The sequence below is a fragment of the Phascolarctos cinereus genome, unplaced genomic scaffold (assembly GCF_003287225.1).
Source record: "Phascolarctos cinereus isolate Bilbo 61053 unplaced genomic scaffold, phaCin_HiC Scaffold_5;HRSCAF=322, whole genome shotgun sequence".
NCBI classification, from domain to species: Eukaryota; Metazoa; Chordata; class Mammalia; order Diprotodontia; family Phascolarctidae; genus Phascolarctos; species Phascolarctos cinereus.
In genome coordinates this window covers 103,545,694-103,569,273 of record NW_027555958.1, presented here as the reverse complement: position 1 = coordinate 103,569,273, position 23,580 = coordinate 103,545,694, and the positions used below count along the sequence as shown (strand labels likewise).

Here is a 23,580-nt window from a genome sequence, read left to right as displayed (position 1 = left end):
TGCCAAGAAAGCTAATGCAATCTCAAGCTACATAGATTGGCATAGGATCCAGAATTAGGAAAGTAATAGTTTCACTGTACTCTGCCCTGGTCAGACTACATTTGAAGTATTGCATTCAGTTCTGAGTGCCCCATTTTAGAGTGAACATTGATAAGATGGAGAATATCCAGAGGAAATCAGCCAGAATAATGAAAAATCTTGAGATTGTTCTCCAAAGATAAAAACTTGTGGGGAAGGTTAGCCAAGAGAGGAAAAGACTTAGAGGGGCCATGACAGCTGTCTTCAAGTATTTGAAGGGCTATCATGGGGAAGAGTGTTTAAATTTGTTCTTGACCCTGGAGGGCAGACTTGTAGCAATGGGTAGAAGATATAAGAGAGGCAAATTTAGATTTAATATAAGGAAAATCCTCCCAACAGTTAGAGCTATATAAAAGGGGAATGGGTTACTTTTATAGGTAGGAGTTTCCCTCTCCCTGGAGGTCTCCAAGCAAAGGCTGGTTGAGTATGTTGAGAATGAGAAGAGATTCTTATTTAGGTACAGGTTGGATTAGATGGTCTCTGAGAATATTTACAACTCTATGGTTCCAATTCTGATGTCTACATGAAAGCTCCTTTTTATATAAATTATCAAATGAAATTATGTGCTCAATGTACAGTATTTATAGATTCATTTAACACACCATGTAAATGTGAGTGACAGGGCTACTGCAGTTACTGTAGTGACAATGCAGAGCCCAACTGTGCTGTAGTGGATAGAATAGTGAATTTAGTATCAGAAGAACTGGGTCGTGGTTCTGTAAGATTTTCCACCAGGGATTACATCTTTTCAGCCATACAATCAACTGAGATGTTTAGAGAACACACAACCACCATGTGTATTGTTTGATTCCAAAAAGGACTCCAGGTTAAGAATTCTTGGCCTAAATGATGTGTTGGGTAGACCCTCTCCAGGAGATTTATGTAGAAACTAGGTAGGTAAGTACATACGATAAGAAGGAATGGGTAAATTGTAATCCATTTCAGTGGTGTTTGAGGTGAGAAGGAAAAGCATTCCTGATTTGGGGGAACAGTCATTGCAAAGGCACTGAGATAAGAGATGAAGTGTGATGTGAAGAACATCAAGTAAGCCAATGGGCTAAATCATAAAAATGCATCAAAGGGAACAATGTATAAAAAAAGTCTAGAAAGATAGAAAAAGACCAGGTGGTGAAAACTTTTAATTCTAGATACATTTGGAATTTATATTTGATCCTAGAGCTAATAAGGAACTCCTAAGGTTTATTGGGGGGAGGCAAGGACTAGCACATTGGTCATTTTCCTTATTCATATAAGGCCACAGACAACATTATAAATGGTTCATTATTGTCCTGCTCTCTCACAGTCAGGCCTTTTACCTTTTATATCCCTTCACCCGTCCAGTCTTCTACTCCAGGACTTAAACTTTTTTCACTTGTAACCCCTTTTCCCCCAAGAAATTTTTACATGATCCCTGGTATATAGGTATATAAAATAGGTATACAAATCAAACATTTACCGATAATAAATCATAAAGAAATTCATTTTAAAACAATTCTTTGGTATATGTATAATTTTACCACTTATTAAAGATGAAAACAAATTTGCATACTAATGAATGGATGTGCTTATTTATTTTTACATGAAGAATTAAATTTTGTCAGAATATTTGATACTGCAGGACAAAGAGTATCTTCCGTGTTTTTCAGAGTTGATTGATATTTTGATTTTATAATTATCAATGCTGAGAATGCCACTTCACATAAATACATAGTACAAAATTGCAGAAGTATATTTAGGGCCATTTCAGAAATTATTGGAAATTCTGTCCTGATCCCAAGCCAAAATTCATTTCACAATGTTTTAGGAAACTCAAGTTTTAAACCTGTGTCACGCTTGATAACTGGGCAAATTCTTCTTGAGCTTCTAATGGGAGATGACTAATGTTTTTTATTTCAACTGAGTATTGTTTATGAATACAACTTAGTTTTTTAGAATCAAAATTTGAAGAGAAGTATTTCTGAAACTGTGTTTCCAGGCACTTCAGTTGATCAATTATAACTCTCGAAATTAAATCTTTAGGAAAGTTATTTTCAATTATAAAATCATTTGTAGTTGTAAACATTTCTAATGAACCATTTTCCACCCTATTCTTCCATATGCTAACTTTTTAAGTAAAACTTTCAATTTTATCTTTTGACATAAATATGTTACAATTCTTTCCTTGAAGCTACATGTTTAAATCATTGAGTTTTTTAAAAAAATATCTGACAAATAATACAATTTTGAAAGCTATAAATCATTATAAAAAAATTAACAAAATTGGATTTCTGCTTAGTCAAAAATATAACAACTTCATCTTTCAATTTCAATAATCTGTTTAAACTTCACCCTCTTGAGAGCCACCTTACCCCTGCATGTAGTAATAAGCTTCTGTAATCAGAGTCCACGTCTTTCCAAAGGTTTGAAAACAAACAACTGTTAAGGGCATGGGTTTTAATGAAGTTAATGATTTTGATATTATCGCAAAGCACATCTAATTCTGGTGATTTTTTTTGGGCTACGAGTGCCTTCCAATGGATCATGCAGTAAACAAAAGTCATATGTTCATTTCCACCCACTTTAACTTTTGCTACAAATGCAACATTCTCACCCATCATTGCTCCAGCACCATCTGTACAGACTCCAATGCAATTTTTGTACTGTAAACCTTCATTTGTGAAAAATTCATCAACTTTAAGATATATATCATCCCTTCTTGTGTGCCCTTGCAAAGGGCAACAAAACAATAATTCCTCATGTATGCTTCCTTCGTAAACATCTTACATAAAGTAACAACTGTGCCATGTTAGAAATATCATTTGTTTCATCTAACTGAATTGCAAACTTTGGGCTGCCCTTAAGCCTGGTAATAAGCTGCTGGAATTGGTCTAATTTCAGAAAATGTTTTATAAACAGTATCATTCGATAAAGGAATTTTACGAATTTCATCCCCATACTTTTTCCCCATGAACTATTTCTGACAATTTAATAGCAGCAGGTAACACAAGATCTTCTTCTATCACATAGGGCTTTTTGATTTTTGCAATTAAATAAGAAGTTTTGTAAGCTGCAAGTAAATACTTTTCATTGACAGTAACAACTTTATCAAAACATTGTTTTTCTTTATTTGAAGATTTTAAAAGTCATTGAAAATATTTCTTTGGTTTATTGCAGTATGTTCCATGCTTCATATTAAAATGTCATTTTAGTTTGGCTGGCTTCATGCTCTTGGCAGCCAAAACTTCATTACAAATTAAGCAAAGAGGTTTTTCCATACCACCATCATTCTTAGAAGTAAATCCATATTGCAAAAATGATGTGACATATTTTCTTTTTTTGTCAATTGAGCTGTATTACAACCTGGTAGCGAAGATTCTGCCACGTTGTCATCAATATATTTACTTCTGTCTAAATTTACCATTTATCCATAACCAAAAAATATTTTTGTCCTAAAATATAAATATTGCTAACAATTTCTCAATAAATACTAGCTTTAGTTTATGAAATTATATTTGTTTGTGCTTAATTTAAAAAACTGACCTTCACACTTACATATACATGCAGTGGTGATGGTGGAGAAATATTATTAAAGGGCTTTTTGTCTTTACTTGCTGCAATTAAGCCCTTATGTTTTCTTTTTCTTTCTTTTTTTTTTAGGCAATTGGGGTTAAGTGACTTGCCCAGGGTCACACAGCTAGTAAGTGTCATGTTTTTGGTCTGAGGCCGGATTTGAACTCAGGTCCTCCTGACTTCAGGGTCAGTACTCTATCCACTGCGCCACCAGATGCCCCTTATGTTTTCTATAAAAGGAGATAACAGCAATTTAAAAAAAACAAACATTCTTTTTAAAAAATTAATTAATTTTTAGTTTTCAACGTTCACTTCTGTAGGATTTTCAGTTCTAAATTTTCTCTCCTTTCCTCTCCTCTCCCTTCCCCAAGATGGCGTGCAATCTAATATTGGCTATACATATACATTAACATTAAACATGTTTCCACTTTAGTCATGTTGTAAAAAAGAATTGGAACCAAAGGGGAAAAAAAACACAAGAAAGAAGAAACAAAAAAAATAGTGTGCTTTGATCTGTTTTCAGACTCTATAGTTCTTTCTCTGGATGTAGATAGCATTTTCCATTATGAGTCTTGGGAATTGTCTTAGATCCTTGTATTGCTGAGAAGAGTTAAGTCTATCAAAGTTGGTCATCACACAATGTTGCTGTTACTGTGCAGAGTGTTCTCTTGGTTCTGCTCACTTCACTCAGCATCAGTTCATGTAAGACTTTCCAGGTTTTTCTGAGGTCCGCCTGCTCATCATTTCTTATAACACAATAGTATTCTATTACATTCATATAGTACAACTTGTTCAGCCATTCCCCAATTGATGGGTATCCCCTCAATTTTCAAATCTGGGCCATCACAAAAAGAGCTTCTCTAAATGTTTTTGTATATGTGAGTTCTTTTCCCATTTTTATGATCTCTTTGGAATACAGACCTGTAAGTGGTATTGCTGGGTCAAAACTGGGCACAGTTTTATAGCACTTTGGGCATAGTTCCAAATTGCTGTCTGGAATGGTTGGATAAGTTCACAACTCCACTAACAATGCATTAGTGTTCCAATTTTCCCATATCTTTTCCAACATTTATCATTTTCCTGTTTTGTCATGGTGGTAAATCTGATAGCTGTGATGTGGTACCTCAGAGCTGTTTAAAATCAAACTTTCTAACACAATACAATCCAAAGATATACTAATTTGATGCTTATATCCTGAGATATGATGATAGGAAAATACTAAAAGTATTTTGTAGTTAAACTATCTTTGTATGTACAGTAAAACCATTGCAGTTCATACCATACAATAGTGTCATATCTGAGCCAGGGTGTTTCTGGCAATGTTTGTTGGCATTGCATGGTGTAATGTCATGTGTAGTGCAAAGTGTGCATGTTGTATGTTTAGAACCAAGGCTGCAGTGAAGTTGCCCAATGCAAGATAGGCAAGAGCTGCCAGAAACACCTCAGATTCATTATGCATTTCATTTTGAATTAATTTTTGGTCATTGCACATTCAGAAACCTTTTACTGTTGCCAAATTTTTCACCACCCCCACATTGTTATTCCATCCACAGTTTAAGAATCTCTGTACCACATCCTTTCTCTAGTACCTTGAAGGAGTTAGAGGGTACCTCTCTTCTCTGCCATTGCCTTAAACCCCCGCTAATTGTGTTCTCATTTTTATGGGCCCAGTGACTATCACCCCAGTTCCATTTAGCTACTTAACATCAAGATTAGCTTTTATAAAGGGATATTTACTTTAAAGATAAAACTAGAACAAATATACAAACATTTCTCCCAACACCTTGGAGCCATAATACACTCCCTTCCCCTACCTCACCTTTGATTCTAAGAAATGTGTGGAGGAATTAGGGTCACTAGGTTAGTTCAGTTCCTATATAGCATTAGTCTCAGTAAATTCAAGTCCAAAGTTGTGCTGATTCCCCAGAGCTTTCTCCTGAGAGCTTAACTGTTGAGCTGGCTACAAGGTCCCAGCTTAGATTTCCGGATTCCAGGACCCCACCCTGGTTCACCCTCTTGAGTCTGATGAAAGACTCTACTCCCTATAACTAGAACAGAAAAAAAGAAGAAGGAAAAGTTCCAAACTCCAGGCCTATTTCTTGTGGCTACCTAGCCTGAAGTGGAATGCAGTCCTTAGGGCCCCTTTGCCTTTACCTCTTTTTAAAGACATCAACAGTTCCAACTGTGTGCCAATGGAAAACAAAAACAATTCCTTTCTAACCATGTGGTAGGCCAATGAAGAATGTCTATACATGCCCCAGTCCTTCAGTATCCAGAAATAGGTACCCTGGCATCTTCTATGTGGGTGATGCCATCTTAGGAATGCTTGAAACCCCATTGCAACAGAAAGAGAAAGTGTGAATCAGTTGAGATCTGCATAGTTGTGGAAAGTAGCCACATTGATGAGATCATAGATCCATTAGATTATTGAAATATTAAGATATATTGAAAATTGATTCCTCAATACACTTAAAATTGTATAACCTCCAGCATGGGTTTTCTCTGTATATATTTAGTATAGTTCAATTTCTCTTCTCAACTTTATTTTCTTGAATGCCATTTCTGTATATGTCAGGTACTGAGGTTTGGAAAAGTCAAAAGTCAAGTGTGTAATTTCTACTGTAAGCTATGATAAAAATAGGTTATTAGCTAGCAGAACTACTACTACTACTACTGCTGCTGCTGCCGCTGCTATTACTACTACTATTACTCCTACCACTGCTGGTGCTGCTACTCTTACACCTACTACAGCTGCTACAAAGGTATTTCTGAGAGGTAGCAGGGCATGGCTGATAGAAAACTAGAAAACTTGGGTTCAAGTCTTGATACCTACTGTTTCTGTTGGGCTACACAAGTTATTTAACCTCTTAGTGCTCCAGGCAACTTTCCAAGACTATATAAGTTGTAGAATGGAAGCCTATCTGCGTTGAGACAGAGAATTTTCACTCTAGAACTTCCCTATGTCAGTGAAATGACAAGCTTAGTTAAAAAGAAAATTGTGTGCTCTAAACAATATTTGAAAATTTTTCTCTATATTACTTTACACAGGATGCTTCTCACACATGATAAGATTATAAAATGATATCACAAAATTGTGTCATGGTCAGCAAAACTTTTTAGCACTAAATACATATGAATTTTAAAAAATAATATATTTTATTTCTCTCCCTCAATTACATGTTAAAACAATTTTCTTAAACATTTGGCTTTTTTTAAGCGTTGTGTTCCAAATTCTATCCCTCCCTTCCTCCATCCCTGTCCTTCCCCCTCCCTGAGATGGTAAACAATCCAATATAGGTTATACGTGTGCAATCATGTAAAACATTTCCATATTAGTCACTTTGTACAAAAAGATTTGAATAAAAGAAAAGGAATGAAAGAAAGAAAGTGAGAAATAGCATGTTTCAGTCTGTATTCAGACTGTATCAGTCCTTTCTCTGGAGGCAGATAATATGCTTCATTATTAGTCTTTTGGGACTTTCTTGGATCATTGTATTTCTGAGAATAACTGAGTCATTCACAATTCTTCATCCAACAATGTTGCTGTTACTGTGTATAATGTTCTCCTGGTTCTGTTCACTTCACTTTGCATCAGTTCATGTAAGTCTTTCCAGGTTTTTCTGAAATCATCCTGCTTGTCATTTCTTATAGCACAATAATATTCCATTACAATGATATACACAGCTTGTTTAGCCGTTCTCCAATTGATGAACATCCCTTTGATTTCCAATTCTTAGCCACCACAAAAAGAGCTGCTATAAATGTTTTTATAAAAATAAGTCCTTCCCCCCCCCTTTTATTATGTCTTTGGGATATAGACGTAGCATGATATTGCTGGATCAAAGGGTATGCATCCCCTCCAACATCCATCCTTATCTCTTTTTTGTCATATTAGCAGATCTGATAGGTGTGAGGTGGTACCATAGAGTTGTTTTAATTTGCATTTCTCTAATCAATAGTGATTTAGAGCATTTTTTCATATGATTATAAATAGCTTTGATTTTTTTCTTCTGAAAACTGCCTGTTCATATTGTTTGACAGTTTATCAATTGGGCAATGACTTGTATTTTTATAAATTTTTATAAATTAGACTCAGTTCTCTATATCTTTGAAAAATGAGGCCTTTATCAAAAATACCTATTACAAAAATTTTTCCTGGTTTTCTACTTTCCTTATAATTTTGATTGCATTGACTTCGTGTGAAAACTTTTTAAATTTTATGGTAATCAAAGTAATCTATTTTATATTTTATAATGTTTTCTATCTCTTGTTTGGTCAAAAGTTCTTCGTTATCCATAGATCTGACAGATAAACTATATCCTGCTCTCCTCATTTGTGTATGGTATCAACTTTATTGATCCACCACTCTATTTCTTAGTCAGTATCAGATTGTTTTGATAATTATGCTTATTTTGGTATATAGTGTGAAATGTTGGTCTATGCCTGGTTTCTGCTATACTCTTTTCCAGTTTTTCCAGCAGTTTTTGCTAAATAATGAGTTTTTGTTCTAAAAACTTGGATCTTTGAATTTATCGTATCTCAGATTACTGTGGTCATTTACTATAATGTAATATGTACCTAATCTATTCTATTGATCTACCACTCTATTTCTTAGTCAGTACCAGATTGTTTTGATAATTACAGCTTTATAATACAGTTTGAGATCTAGTGCAGCTAGACTACCTTCCTTTACTTTTTTTTTATTGATTGCTTTGATATCCTTGAGCTTTCTTTCTTCCAGATGAATTTTGTTATGATTTTTTCTAGCTCTATAAAATATTTTTTTTGATAGTTTGATTGGTATGGCACTGAATAGATAAATTTAAGTAGAATTGTCATTTTTATTATATTGGCTCAGCCTACTCATGAACAATTAATATTTTTCCAATTGTTAAGATCTGACTTTATTTGTATGAAAAGTGTTTTGTAGTTGTGTCCATATAATTTCTGGGTTTGTCTTGGCAGGTAGACCCCCCAAGTATTTTATATTGTCTACAGTTACTTTAAATGGAATTTTTCTTACTATCTCTTGCTGCTGGCCTATATGTGAATTTTTAAAAAAGGAATGGTGAATTTTTAAAAAAGGAATATTTTTAAAGTGTCACCCTTGGCAACTTTGTTTTCTACCCTATTTAACTGCCTTTCTTTTGCCCTCACTGCATTGAGCTATGATTAATATTGTATTTCCCAACCACCCCCTCAGTCTCATTATTCGGAACGCTTATGGTCTATATCCCTCCTTTGGCATATATCATATATGCTTTCATCATTAGTTATCTTCTGGTAATGTATGCTTTATGTCACCAACTAGATGATAAACTACTTGAGAGGAGGTTTTCACAGTGCATAGCAGGATGCTATTCAAAAAAGGGAACTATGAAGTTTTTCTTTTTTTTCGATCTATGATGATGCTGGAAGCTGTTTTTCAGCAACAGCTTAACTAAGGCAGGGCATGCTAATCTAATCCATCTGGGTCAGCTTTGAAGAGGGTTATCAGATTCCTGAGAAAGGCTTCTAGAGCCTCTCTGGCTCTCCCCCATCCTTCCAAGCTAAAAGAACATCGAGTAGCTGCAAGTAAATGTAGTAGGAACCTATTGAATTTTTACTGCATTCTCCAAACGACAGTTTTATTCAGTCAACTAATACTCATTGAATGATTACAATTAAGGCAACCAAATTATTCCAGTCATCAGATCTCATTCTGCAGCATAGTGCATTTATTTCACACCTTCGTGATATGTATTTTTTCATTTGTGGTCACAGAATCCCCAAAATAGTTTGCAAGCAGGTATTGTTTTCTCTGTATTGCAGATTGGGGAATAGATTTCCAGTCATGTTTCTGTGACTGTAAGAGAGAGAGAGAGCCAGAAAACTTGCGGCTAGTACAGCCGCAGCACAGTGACTTGCTGAAGGCTTACTTGCAGCTATACTTCATTCAAAATTGTTCAGTGATGGGGTTCTGAAAGACCACCCTATGGCAACCAACTTCAAAGCTGGTTGGATGATGTTGATAGGAAGGTTCCCTGCCTGCTCTGAGCTCATCTGCAATAAAGCTGATCACAACAGAGCTGAAGCCCAGACCAATTGTGTAATATGTGAATCTTAGTTTGCTGAAACTGCATGCTTGTCAGGGAGAGAGTAACCCACCCATCACTGGATAATGTGGAGTGTTTATCCTTTTGAGGATAGTTGATTCATTTGTATTGGCAAACTGTAGCATTTGAGCTGGCTAGCATAATTACTCATTATCTGCTCTCAACTCTTCCTCCAACTTTGTTTCCCTTGAGAAAAATTTAGGGATTTAGAGTAGGGTGGATTAAATAAAAGGATTAAGCAATTATGCAAAATTAGAGGGCAAAAAGTGGTTAATTTTTTATTAAACTTATTTTTGCGCCACATTTCTAGGTATAGAAGAAAGAATGGGGCATTTAGTGTCAGAATACACTTGGCCAAGTCAGTATCATAGATCTAGAGCTAGAAGAGTCCTCAGAAAACATCTAGTTCAACTTCACGTTACAGACGGGGAAACAGAGGCCCAAGGTGGTTACGTGGCTTGCAGTAAACTAGGTTGAACTACATGACTTTCTTTTTTTTTTTTGGTGAGGCAATTGGGGTTAAGTGACTTGCCCAGAGTCACACAGCTAGCGAGTGTCATGTGTCTGAAGTCGCCTTTAAACTCAGGTCCTCCTGGCTCAAGGGCCGGTGCTCTATCCACTGCGCCACCTAGCTGCCCCTAGATGACCTTTTGAAAGTCCCTTCCAGCTATTCCATAAAATTTAGCTTAATTTTGATGAAACTACCAACAGCAACAACAAAATCAAACGTTCAAATACGGAATAAAATCTTAAATCCTTAGCAAAACAAAAAATGAAATAAGCATTTGTTCTTTGTCCCCTTCCCACTTGGAAGTTCTGCTACCTTTGTTTTCAATATAGCTGTTGTTAATGCATGATTTCATTTAACCCTCACACCATTTTCTGCCATGGTTCATGTTCATCATTAGAAAGGAAGTTGGAGAGAGGACAAACGACAGGTGACTTTAGGAGCAGGTACAGCAAGGGTGCACCCTACCTCCTGCCACATACTGCTGCTGGTGGTGGTGTGCTTGTAATAAAGGCCAGGAGTACGTATTGCATACAAAAGTGCCCCGCGCCGCCTTTAGTCCCTAGACTATCGTTTTAACTAAAGGGCTTATGTCACTTTAAACTAAAAAAAGTAAGTGGTGGGCAACGTGGCTTAAGGGAGCCCTTAAAGGACGCCTCTTCCCTCTGGTCTGCCACCTAGCAATTTGGAACCTGGACTAGGATCCGGCAGCAGCACCACCTGCGAACCCTGACCTTCGGCGGGCTGCAGTACGACCCGCAGCTAGGGCGCCATCACCCCTGCCAGAGGCGCAGGGACGGCCCCGGACTAAACAGCAGTTGGTGTGCACGAGGAGAAGCGCGGTCCCCGAGACGCGCAAGCTGCTGCCAACGACCTCGCTCGCTTGCTTAGATCGTCCTTAAAATCCCCAGGAAGCGGAACATACATGTCCCTTTCCTGTCCAGACTTGGGCCTCTGGACAGGCAGCGGAGGAAGAGCTCAGAGCAAAGGGGTGGGATGCCACTGCGGTGGGGGGTGGGGGCGGCGTAGAGGAGATAGCGTAGGGGCCGCTGAGTCAGCCCGGCTTTTTTTTTTTCCTTTTGCAGCAGCCGCCGCCGCCGCCACCGCCTCCAGCCCCACCCGAGCGGCCCTGCCCCGTCACAGAGCGCATGCGCGCAGTGGGGGATGTCGGGAGCGCGCAGCGGCCCCGGGGGCAGCAGTAGCATCAGCGGCAGCAGAGGCAGCGGCGGTAGCGCCGGGGACGCGGACGTTGACGGGGCGGTGTCGGTGTGGGAGGTGGTCGAGTTCCTCGCGAAGCTGCTGGGCACCGCCGCCGCGCTGAAGCTGGTTCTCTTCGTGTTCCAGGCGTGCCTCGCGATGGCCTGGAAGTCCGGCGGGGCCAGTCACTCGGAGCTCATCCAAAATCTCCGCAGTGAGTGCCCCCGCCGCCGCCGCTTTCCCTAGCCGCGAGCCAGGAACCTGAGGAGGGGGCGGTTGGGGGAGGGACGTGTCACCGCCTCGCCGGTCCCGGGGGCAGCAGCCGCCCTTCCCCGGCGGCGTGGTTGGGGAAGGCGGCGGCGGCGGGAAGGACAGTTGGTGGCGCCCTCTGAGCCGGGCCACACGCACTTATAATTGCCTCCCGGGAGACCTGTCACCTGGGGGCGATCGGAGGGCCACGGGGACTAGCCCGGGCCGGGGATCGGGGGCGGCCGCGAAGCGTGGCCGCGACCCCCTTGCCTCGGCCCGGGAGGGGCGCGGAGGTGCGAGCGCAGGTGGCGGGGGCTGTCACTCAGGGCCGGCGTTCGGCGTTCTCCTCCGCTCTGGCTGCAGAGGGGCGTGCCAGGGTGCAGGGACACGCGGAATCCGGACGGAGACGGGGGGAGGTGGTAGTGGACGGGCGGCTTGTGGCCGAGTCCTCGGGACCTCCTAGGCGCTGCATTTTTTCCCAAGCCTTCACCACCCCCGCCCCAACTTGTCTTCGACCTCCCCCGGCCGCTGGGAGATGCTTCTGCCTGATGAGCTTGGAGACAGAGCCAGATTTGGGGGAGGTGGGAGTGGGCAGCGAGACGGGAGCAGCGGGAAGATGCTCGGGCATCCGCCCCAACCCGAGAGCTCACGGGAGGGGATGGGGAGGGAAGGTTCGATTTGGGCCAATGCTTCCCCAGCCCCACAGCGGTGAGTCTAGCCAGGGTTCCACCCTGGAGCTTGTTAATGAAAGGCCCAGAGATGAAAAGCTTGCAAGAGGATCCTGAGACAATTCCAGACCACCTGGGTGGTGCATTCTGGTGCCACGATCTTGACTCTACCGCTTTCTCCTTCCCCTCTTTTAAGTGCGAATTTTCTTTCGGGATTGGTGATTCCTTAAACAAACAAACAAAAAGCTCTTATTGTCTTGAATCTGTCTTGAAGGCCAAAAGGACTGTTTCTGTAACCCAGGTCAGTTCACAGTGATCTGACACCACTTACTAGTCTGTCAGAGCTCAGCATCCATTTGGCAGTTAATCACCTTCTGCCTTATAAAGTGTCTCTGAACTTTTTTCATATTTTTCCTTAGATTGTGAACTCCTTGGGGGAAAGGGGATAATCGCTTTATATTCTTCCTCTCTTTCCAATTGCCTCAGTAAAAGTACCTTGAACACATATTATGATGCTCAATAAATTGATTGAAATATCAAGAACACTTTTCACAGCTCTTAAAGTCTGGCATTTGGCACACTAGAAACAGGGAAAGCTCTGGACCACAGAAGACCTGGGTTAAAGTTCAGATTTCACTGCTTAGTTGCCAGTGTGACCTTGGTGCAAGTCACTTATTGTCTTTAACTTTAGACTCAGTTTCTTTATCTGTAAATTAAGATAATGGGATTAATAATAATTTTGCTACCTAAATCACCAAATCATTTTGAGGAAAGCATGTTGCAAAATGGACAGCACTTTAGATGTGTAAAGTATTATAATTTTGTGAGGTAGGTAATATCAAATGAGTTTAAAATGTGAAAGTACTTTGCAAGAGTATTAGAAATAGTAATAGAAATTAATGCAGATAGGTATTTTAAAAAAATTCTTACAAAGTTTCATTTGAAAATGTACTACGTTTAATAGCTGTTTTGCTGTAAATATTTCTTCATTATATGGATTGTACACAGGTGCTCAGATTTCTAGTGTTCTTTTGCCTTTTTTTAGTATTTACTAAGAATTTAAATGCTTGCTCATGAAGGAGCATGTATTTTTTAAATGACACAAAAGAATTGTAATTAAGTAGTAGTGTTCTGCTGGTAGGTTATCTCTGTAGATATTTGGCTGTGGCAGAAATTTGTAATCAATCAGGCTCTTCAGCCTCTTCTTTTAGGCCAAATTCGAGTTAGCCAAGACTAGATCTTCTTTCCAATTGTTTTGTAATTACCTCCATGTATCTCCTATTACAGTTCTTAGCTGAAATTTTTAAAGATGCTTTTCTATCTAGTGGTTAGGTAATATTTCACAGAAAGAATGTTGGCCTAATGTATGTTACTTTTCATTTTTAAATAAGCGATATACTTCTTTAGGAGGAAATTAGAGTAGATAAGTTGCTTTATCTTTTGTAACACTTGTGCAACTTTAAGTTTCAACCTCTTACTGATGTAATATTTTAACTCCTGAGGTACTGTTTCTGAGAGGTTGGTAACGGGATTATTTATACAGGTTTGGGGATGAAAAAAGACCTGCAAGTTAGGGAAAAAAATGAAATTAGAACTTTTAACAATTTTTTAAAAATAGTCTTTGTTATCAATTCCATCATAAACTTCTATTGAAAAATATCTTCATTTAAATGTTTTTATTTTGCTTTGCAATATAAATATAAAATATAATGTGTGTGTGTATTCATGACTGGCATAGCCATTTTTTTTGTTCATTTTAATATTTGTGCAGTAAATATGACCAAATTGAAGACCATTGGCTATGATAGGGGTCTAGCAGTTGGAAAACACTATAGATAGAATGGTAGTTAAGTTAGCATCTTTTTGTGCAACTGCATTACAGGATAGGTCAGTTCAAGTCAGCAAGCATTTATTATATACCACCTGTGTGCAAGGAATTGTGCTTGTCCAAATATTCTAACTTTCATTATTAGGTAATCATGCCAGTGACTCTGTTCAACCAACTTGATGTGTTTTAAAATTAGTTTATTGGGAAAAGTCCATATAGAAATGAAGACCACAGTAATATGTAGTAACGATATGCTTATTGAGCATGTTTAGTTTCAAACAATTGAAACTTAAATCAGACCATGTACAAGGTAAATCAAATATGCATATGAAAGTTAATCTTATGCTCTTATATTTTAATGGTAAATTTGGTTATGGAAGAAGTTTGTATAAATAAAAGGGAAAAATAAACCTATACTGTTTAGTGTCACTGTATCAAAGAGTATGTGGTGAGGAAAGTATAAGAAGAGCTCGGTAGGTTAAACAGATTTTTTTGTATTTTGTATTTGATCCTGGAGGCAATAGGGAACCACTGGAGTTTATTGAGTAGGAGGGTGACATGGCTAGACTTGTGCTTTAAGAAAATTACTTTGGTGGCTAAGTGGATGCTCAGTTGCGGTGAGGGGAGAGACTGGAGGCCAGCAAACCCACCAAATAGGCTATTTCAGTAGTCGAAGTGTGAGATGATGAGAGCTGATACCAGGGTGGTGTCAGAGGAGAAAAAGGGGCATATATGAGAGCTGCTGAAAAAATGAAATCAACTAGCCAAAGATTGGATGGAGCTGGTGGTGAGAGTTAGTGAGGAGTCCAGGATGACACCTAGGTTATGTCATTAATTCCATTACTTTTACTTTATGTGCTCAAGTGCCAAATAACTAATGAGATACTTAGCTATTAGTTTAATAAATTGAGATCTTCTAAGACATCTTCAAAGGCCTAGTGATGGAAAATGCTATCCACATCCAAAGAAAGAACTATGGAATTTGAATTCAGATTGAAGCATACTGTTTGCTATTTTTTTACCCTCTTCTGTTGAGTTTTGTTTCCTCTTTCTGGTGGTTCCTCCTATTGGTTCTTATTTTTACTTAGAACATCACTAATGTGAAAATATGTTTAATAGGAATGTATACGTATAGCCTGTATCAGATTGTGCGCAGTCTGGGGGAGGGTGATGGGGAGGAAGGGGGAGAAAAATCTTAAACTCAAAAGCATATGGAAGTGATTGTTGATAAATCAAAATAAATTAAATAAATTAAAAAAAAAACTTGAGGTCTTATCTAGCATTCAGAAAAATGTCTTCCCATTTTATTTAGTTTCTAGTGAAATTTTATGGGCATTCACTTATAAATCAGACTTTATAGTGCTTTAATATTTAATTTAGATAGATTTTTGGCAATTTAATATTAATTTTTAGTTGCCAAATTGTGTTTAGTTTTTTAGGCTGCTTTAATTAAAAGGATAAGATCTACATTCTCCACTGTCCTCTGCCATAGTTATACTGTATTTAGAGTGCTGGATTTATTTGTGGCACTATGGCTTAGTGAATAAGAGTGCTGACATTGGAGTTAAAAACCTAGGTTTAACTTCAACCTCTAGTCGAGTGACAATGTCCAAGTCATTTAACCTCCCTCTCTGCTTCCTAATGTGTCAAAATGAGGGCAGTATCTATAGAATTTAATTTCACAGGTGTTATGAAGTTCAGAATATTGTATGTAAAAATCTTTTGCAATCTTTAAAGTATCATAAATGTCAGTAGTTGTGCTAGGGAATGCATTTATTCTATTGGCCTAGAGTCCTTTTTGCTGGATCATCATCCCTGTCTCAACCTCCTCCCCCCTCCCTCTTTGATTTTTTTCCCTCTACTCTTTCAGGTGATTGTGACCACATCAGCTCCCATGGGTTCAACTATCACTTTTATGCAGATGACTCCCTCTATATCCAGACTCAGTCTTTCTTCTGAAATCCAGCCCTGTATCACCACTTTTCTGTTGGATTCTCCAATCACATGTCACTTAGGTATCTCAAACTTAGCATATCCAAAACAATTCAGTTTCCCCCTCCAACCTTAACAACCTTTGGAGCCATCTTCAATTCACCTTCACCCTCGTATTAAATAAATTGTCTCCTTTTGTTAATTCTGCCTTCAGTGTATTTCACATCCATTTACTCAGACGGCTGTCATTTTAGTTAAGCCCTCATCTATCGTCTCTTGTCTGGACCATTGCAGTAATTGGGCTGTCCTCTCCATGTTGCTGTCAAATTGATATTCATAAAATACCTATCTGACCACGTCACGCTTCTACTCAGGCTGCTCCATGGGCTTCCTCTTGCCGCCAGGACAGAAGTCCTTAACCTGGGATCCATGGAGAGATTTCAGGGGGCCTGTGAAGTTGGATGGGAAAAAAAATTACATCACTATTTTCATGAATCTCTAATTGAAATTTAGCATTTCCTTCAGTTATTTAAAAACATTATTCTGAGGAGGGGTACATTGGCTTCACCAGATTGCCAGAGGAAAAGAATCCATGATGCAAAAAAGAACCTCTGTTAGGAATAAAATAGAAACTTCACTATTTGGCTTTTACTTTTTTTCACAATCTGGCCCTAGCCTACCTTTCCAAGTCTATTTCAGATTACTCTCCTTCACATACTCCGTTATACTAACTTGATATGTTTTAAAATAAAAATTTTGGGGAAAATCTACATAGAGATATAGAACCACAACAGTAAGAAGATAGTTTGCTTAGATAATTTGCTCATCAAGAATTAATTGCAAATAATTTGAACTTGCTTAATTGAGACCATGTAAAAGTTAGCCCATATGTACAGAACAGAGTATCTACTTGCTGTTTCCTGTCTACTACATTCTATCCCCCCTCAATTCGCTTTATTCCTGGAATGTATTTCCTTCTCTTGGCCACCTTATAGAATAATTAACTTTCTTTAAAGCCCGGCATAAAAGTGCCATCTCTTTCTGGAAGCTTACTCTAATTTTTCCTTACCCTTCCACTTCACTAAGGACTAAGGCCCTCCACCCTCCCAGAAACTAATTTGTATGATATTTTTCTTTGTATTGTTCCCACCACCCTCATAGATTGTTGGCTCTTTGAGGGCAGTCTTTATTTCATTTTTGTATTTGTTTTCTCTAGTGTCTGGCAGTAGAATGCTCATAATGCTTTTGTTGAATGACAAGAAGAGGCGTTACAAGGGCTCAGAGAGGTCAGAAAACTTCTACGTGGCAGCCTAAGACTGGGAGCCAGGTGAGACTCTTAGTCCCCCTGACCAGAGTCCATCAGTCAGCAAGCATTTATCAGGCATCTACTATGTGCCAGGCACTAGCCAGAGACCGGCAGTCCTGAGAAATAGACATTTCCAACCCTGACAGATATGTTAGGATCTTGTTCCTGAGTTCGAGATTTGAGCATCAGCCAGTCAGAGGAAGGAGAGCTTCTTAGAGAGAGGGTGGGCATCCATCACCAGATTATGAGGAAAGCTCAGTCTGTGTCCTAGCTCGTTAGGAAGTCTGGACTTCCCATTCACACTAGGCATCCTGCCTGTTACCCTGCCAAGTCTTTATCTCCATGCCTTTCCTGTGTGTCTCTCACTGCTTCTCCCCCCCCAACCCTCCAATACCTGGAATAAATTCCTTCCTTATCTCTACTTTCTAGATACTTTTTCTTCCTTCAAAGCTCAGCTCACATGCTACTTGAGGGTAGAGACTGTTTTTTGTTTTTTAGTATGTGTCCGTAGCACAATACTTTGTACATAGATGTTTAATAAATGCTCATTGAATTGTAGGTAGTAATAGATTACTCTTTTAGACTTGTTTTTTAGTGAAAAGGCACCTTATTGCACATAAGGCAGTCCTGATTACCTAATGCATTTTAGAAGGTTTTTGGCCAAAGTGGCTTAACTTAAAAGGTGTTGGTGTATAAAGGGGTATGTCAGCTTTACAGGAGAACCCATTTAACCATCCAAATAGCCTTGAGTTTATTGTACTTGAGTAACTCATGGGGTTTTGTTCTCCCTCTTGCCTGTTTTATGCTTCCTGGTAGTAAGTTAATGTCTCAGGAAGAAGATGAATTAATTTTTTTCCCACTACATGAGATTGGGATTTTATTCAGGAGTCCAAGAAGTAGCCAGAAATTTGCTACCTTACCTTGAATCATAATAGTATAATAGGAATAGCTACATTTGTTTAGTGCCTACTGTGTGCCAGACACTGTCCTTAATCACTTGATAAACATTATCTCATTTGATCCTTACAGCAGCCCTGGGAGGTAGTTGCTGTTAAAGTGACTTGCCCCCAAGGTCCTGCATTTAGTAAGTGACCAAGTCTGAAATCTGATCTTTTTGACTCCAGGCCTAGTACTATTTGCTGTGCCACTTAGCTGCCAAGTTTCTGGCAGCATCATAACAGCTTATATTTGTATAATATTTTAATATTAGTAAAGTGCCTTATTTACATTCCTATTTTATCCTTACAACAACCTATGAGATTATAGAACATACAACCTTTATTTCATAGATAAGGAAATTGAGGCTCAGAGGTTTAATGACTTTTATGAGGCTAGCACATAGTGTACCTACCATACTCCTCTGCACTCTGAATGGTGCTCGTTCGAGTTTTTTCACTTAATTTCCTTGAAATACAAAAATATCTTATTAGAAAATTTTGTGCACGTAAGCAACGGAACATTTAAATAACAATAAGGAGGAAAAAAAACCCTACATTTATATTGACATAGAAAAGATCACTGGTTTGGAATTATGAGGTGGCATTATATGACAGGGAAAAGTAACTTATAACCCACTCATATCCTTTTTTTAAAAAAGTGATTTATTTATAGAGCGACTAGAGAAGAGTGCTTTGGTAGGTTAGTTGGTTTTTAGCAAAGTATTTGATGAAATCCGTCATATTATTCTTGTATACAAAATGAAGAGAAGTGGGCCAGATGATAGGTATAGTTAGGTGATTTCAACATTGATTGAATGACTGGAGTAACAGATATAAATGGTTCTGTGTCAACTTGGAAAGGTCTCTTGGAGTGCCCTAGGGAACTCTCCCTGGTCCTGTGCTCTTTAACATATTTTGTTGTCAGTGACTTGGATAATGACATAGATGGCTTATTTGTCACATTTTCACAATGCAAAGTTGGGAATGGTAGCTAATACATTGGATACAGTAAGGATCTAAATATAACAATGTAGAACAATGGACCAAATCTTGTTGGATGAGACCAGTAAGGACAACTTCAGCCATTCAGCTTATCGTACCTAGAGTACATGCACCACATCAGGGTACAAAAAGCTTGTCAAGAGAGTATGGGGAATATTTGTGTTCAGTTTTAGGCACAGTATTTTTGGGAAGGACATTGATGTAGAGAATGAGGGTGATCAGGGTGGTAAAGAGGCTTGAGACAGTGCCATAGGAAGATCCATTGAAGGAGCTGGACATATTGAACCTGGAGAAGACCTGGGATCCAGCGTATCAATCTGCCTTTCAGATTAATTGAAAATAACTCATGTGGAAGAAGGATTAGATTTGTTGTTCTTTGCTCTAAAGCAAAGTTGCCTAACCTTTGTCATTCCTTTTAACCTTTGGCTTTGAATAAACCTTTCCATACCTACTATCCTGTATGAAAGGAGGTGAAATTTAAAGTTTACCATTCATCTACACATTAAATAAGAGATTAATTTTTATTTAGGATATACTGTTTTTTTCCCCACCAATAGTACTACTTTTGGAATATTTGGAATAGGCTAATGTAGTTGTTTACCAAATATTTCTGATACTCTGTTGACAAGCTTCTTGTACTCTGTTGTGGTACATGTACTGTACCTAGAGAAGACTACTAGGATCTAATTGGGTTGAAGTTTCAGAGAGGCAGTTAAATGCAGGCTTCTGGGAATATATGTAATTTATTATTATACTATCCACTTTAATATAAACATCTAGACTTTGGTATAATAATAATAGCAACGTATAAAATAATGCCTTAAAGCTTAAAAAGCACTTTATGTATGTGGTTTATTTGCTATAAGAAACAGATATGTAACTCGTGTCTAATCAAACTGATTGATCCTTATTTTATTTTATTTTTGAGATGAAATCTAGATTTTGATTTTTAAAAATTGAATTTGAGTACGGAAGCATTTGATTCAAGACTTTCCATAGGTTTTTTAGCAAATCAGTGCTACAAATTTGTGTGTGTGTGTGTGTATGTTTTAATCAATGTGTCCTTTTCCTGTGATCTTTTTGAGGAAGGGGGATGTAAAAGCCTAGTCATGGGGTATCATTGAGTCAAAAGATGAAATTTAGTGACTTTGGCAAGGGGAGCTTAGTTGCAAATTGCGCTGTAGAATGGCTATGTAACTTCACAGTTCCATTAGCAGTGCATTATTGTACCTGTTTTCCCCAGAGTCCCTCCAACATTTGTTATTTTTTATTTTTTGTCAGTTTTGTCAGTCTGATAGGTATGAGGTGGAAGGAAGCACAGAGTCATTTTAATTTACATTTCTCCTTGTGATTTGGAACTTTTTTTTTCCCGTTTGGTTGTTCATTGCTTGGTTTTCATCCATTTGAGAACTTACCTATTCATGTCTCTTAAACTCTTTATTATGAGTCTTGTTCTTATGTATTTGAATGTTTCCTGTGTGTCTTGTTTGGAAAAGCCCTGGTGCTAAAAGCTGTTTCTGTTATTTATTCTCAGCACCGCTTTGCCTTCCTCTTCCCACCTTTAGAAAGAAGGTGGTGGTGAGAGAGAAGGTAAGTGATCCACTATCAACTCTTTCTCTGACCCCATTGAAAGTTCTTTCTTTTTTCAAGGTGGAAGAGGTGAGGAAAGAAAATAAATCTTTGTTAATTGAGGAAAAAAATTTTTTTAAACTCTATAGGGAAATAGGTGAGTGGCGGTATGGGAGAGAAGAGTAACAATGAAAACAAATTTCAACTTCTGAAGAGTTGATCAAAAGGAAAAAAAAACCCAAATCCTTGTACAAATATACACAGTTAAGAAAAATCCTTCATTGACCATGTCCAATAATATGTCTTTCTCTGTCTATTATTCTTCCCCCCCCCCCCCCCGCCCATCAGGAGCTGTGGGTAGCATGGTTTTTTTTTTTTCAATTGGTCTTCAGGACTCATGGTTGGTCATTGTGTTCATCATAATTCTTAAGCCTTACACTGTTGTTTGTTTTTACATTGATGTTATTTTATAAATTGTTCTTCTGGTTTTGCTGTCTTTATTCTGTATTAGTTCATTCAAGTCTTCCCAGGTTTCTTTTGTTTCTCTCTTTTATTTTTGTAGACTGTTGAGTATTTTTCTGCACCAAACTGTGTGCACACGACAATTGTGTGTATACACACAAGCGCACGCGCGCACATACACACGCATGTTCTGCAAGTTTTGAGCTCTCCTTCATCTGTCTCAGCTAAGAGTAAAGTTCATCTGATGTTTTGTTCCATCATCCCTTCCTCCATATTTTTGTATACTCTTCTCATGAATCTCTAGTATTCAAAATAACAAGTTTCTTTCCCTTCATTCTTATTTCTATACTAGTGCATTTATTTTACCTTTCCTCTTCTTTTTCTTGTTAAAACCCTCAGAGTAGAACCAGTCTACCACCAGGACCTCTGTTTTTCTTATTCAGCTACCAAAGACATTGTTTCTGAAAAGATGCTTATTTCTTCCTTTCCAAATTAGAATGTCATAATTGTATAGACCCAATTACTCATAGATTTTCCTTTCTAGATTTCTGCTGTACTCTGTATTTTTCATAGGAATGCATTAAAGCCATCTTTCTCATTAAAGGTCCATTTGGAATGTTAGCACTTCATTGTTGTACATTACCTTCTATTTGCTTATTTACATTGCTTTTTCGTGGCTTTATCTTGATTCTTGTGTTTGGATTTCAGAATTTTTACTCAACCCTATCAGTCAGTCAGTGAGTATCTATTAAGGACCTTCTATTTCCAGATACTGCGTTAAGCCAAGAAGATAACAAAAAAGGTAAAAGACAGCCCCTGATACCAAAGAGCTAAGTCCAGTGAGGGAGAAGAATACAAACAGGATAAATTGGAAGTAATCAAAAGAGGGAAAGCACTAGAATTAAGAGGGATAGGGGAAGGCTTCCTGTGGAAGGTGAAATTTTATCAAGAACTTGAAGGAAGTTAAGAAAGACAGGAGGCAGAAATGAGGAAGAAGGGTGTTCCAGGCAATGGAGACAATGAAAAATGCCTGGATTTGAGAGATGGTCTTTTTATTAGGAATTTTTGAAAATCCTGTATTCCATTAAAAATCTGTTTTTTTTCCTTTTTGAATTATTCTTGACTTTGTACTTTTTCTGGCTGATCTTAAGCTCTTTGAGGGCAGGGACTATTTCTTGCCTGTTTTTGTATCCCCAGAGCTTAGCAGTACCTGACACATAGTAAGTGTCTAATAAATGTTTATTGAATTAATTGCTTAAGGTATTTTTTCTTTGACCTTTAACTTCTGGATTCTGGCTATGACACTTCTAGGACTTTTTGCTTTAGGGGTTTCTTTCAGTAAATGATCATTGGCTTCTTTTTAATTTCACTTTGCCCTCTGGTTTTAATAAATCTGGGATGTTTTCATCGATGAATTCTTGAAACATAGTGTCTAGACTCTTTTTGGATTATAGTTTTCAGGGAGTCCAATGAATATTAAATTATGACTTATTTTTTCTGGTAATTTGTTTTTGGTAGATAACCTTATATTTTCTATTTTTTTCAATCTTGTGATTTTATTTTCTTATTTCTTATGGAATCATTGATTTCTTTTTGATCGATTCTGATTTTTAAGGAATCCTTTTTTTGAGCAAAATATAACACTTTCTATTCTAAGCTAACTTTTCTACTTCCAATTCCATACCCCATCTTGTTTCATTTTATTCCATCTTGTTTCATTTTTTTTTTCAGGTATTCATATAGTACTTGTGAAAAATCCATTTTTCCCTTTGAGTCTTTGTGATCATTCTGTTATTACTCTCCTTCTGAACTGGAGTTTTTGCATGTCTCTGATTTGGATTTTTTGTGTATTTATGGTAATTTGTGGCTTGTATCTACTCATATTTTTCACCTTACTGATTGAATTATAAATTTGCAACAGGACTTCATGCTCTGTGGGGTGGCTAGGCCTTTTTTGGCCTCAACCTGCATCACTGTCTAGCACTGATCTCTACCTTCTAAGTGTGTCTTTTCTAAGAGTACTCTTAGGTTTTAAGGTGTTTCCTCCATTCTCCCCGTCTTTTAGGTGCAAAGTTCTGAATTTTCAGTTTTCTCTGGTGTCTTAAGACCTGAAAACCTCTGCTGAGATCCCCTGGTCTGCACGCTGCTGGACTCGAACTGGTTGCTGTTGCTTTTGCTGGCTTCTAAGGTCCATGTTGT

The 23,580-nt window shown here is 38.0% G+C and overlaps 1 protein-coding gene across 2 annotated transcripts in view; it reads left to right on the top strand.

The window, feature by feature from the left end:
* The first annotated feature begins 11,121 nt into the window (after nucleotides 1-11,121).
* PCMT1 (protein-L-isoaspartate (D-aspartate) O-methyltransferase) overlaps nucleotides 11,122-23,580 on the top strand; it is a 40,794-nt gene continuing 28,335 nt past the window's right edge. Inside the window, exons 1-2 of one of the 2 annotated variants that reach the window (XM_020986595.2) lie at nucleotides 11,122-11,221; nucleotides 11,316-11,641. In XM_020986595.2, coding sequence (XP_020842254.1) covers nucleotides 11,395-11,641 — 247 coding nt within the window. In that variant the 5' untranslated portion in view covers nucleotides 11,122-11,221; nucleotides 11,316-11,394. The remainder of the gene's footprint in view (nucleotides 11,222-11,315; nucleotides 11,642-23,580) is intronic. The other variant, XM_020986596.2, reaches the window with a different exon arrangement.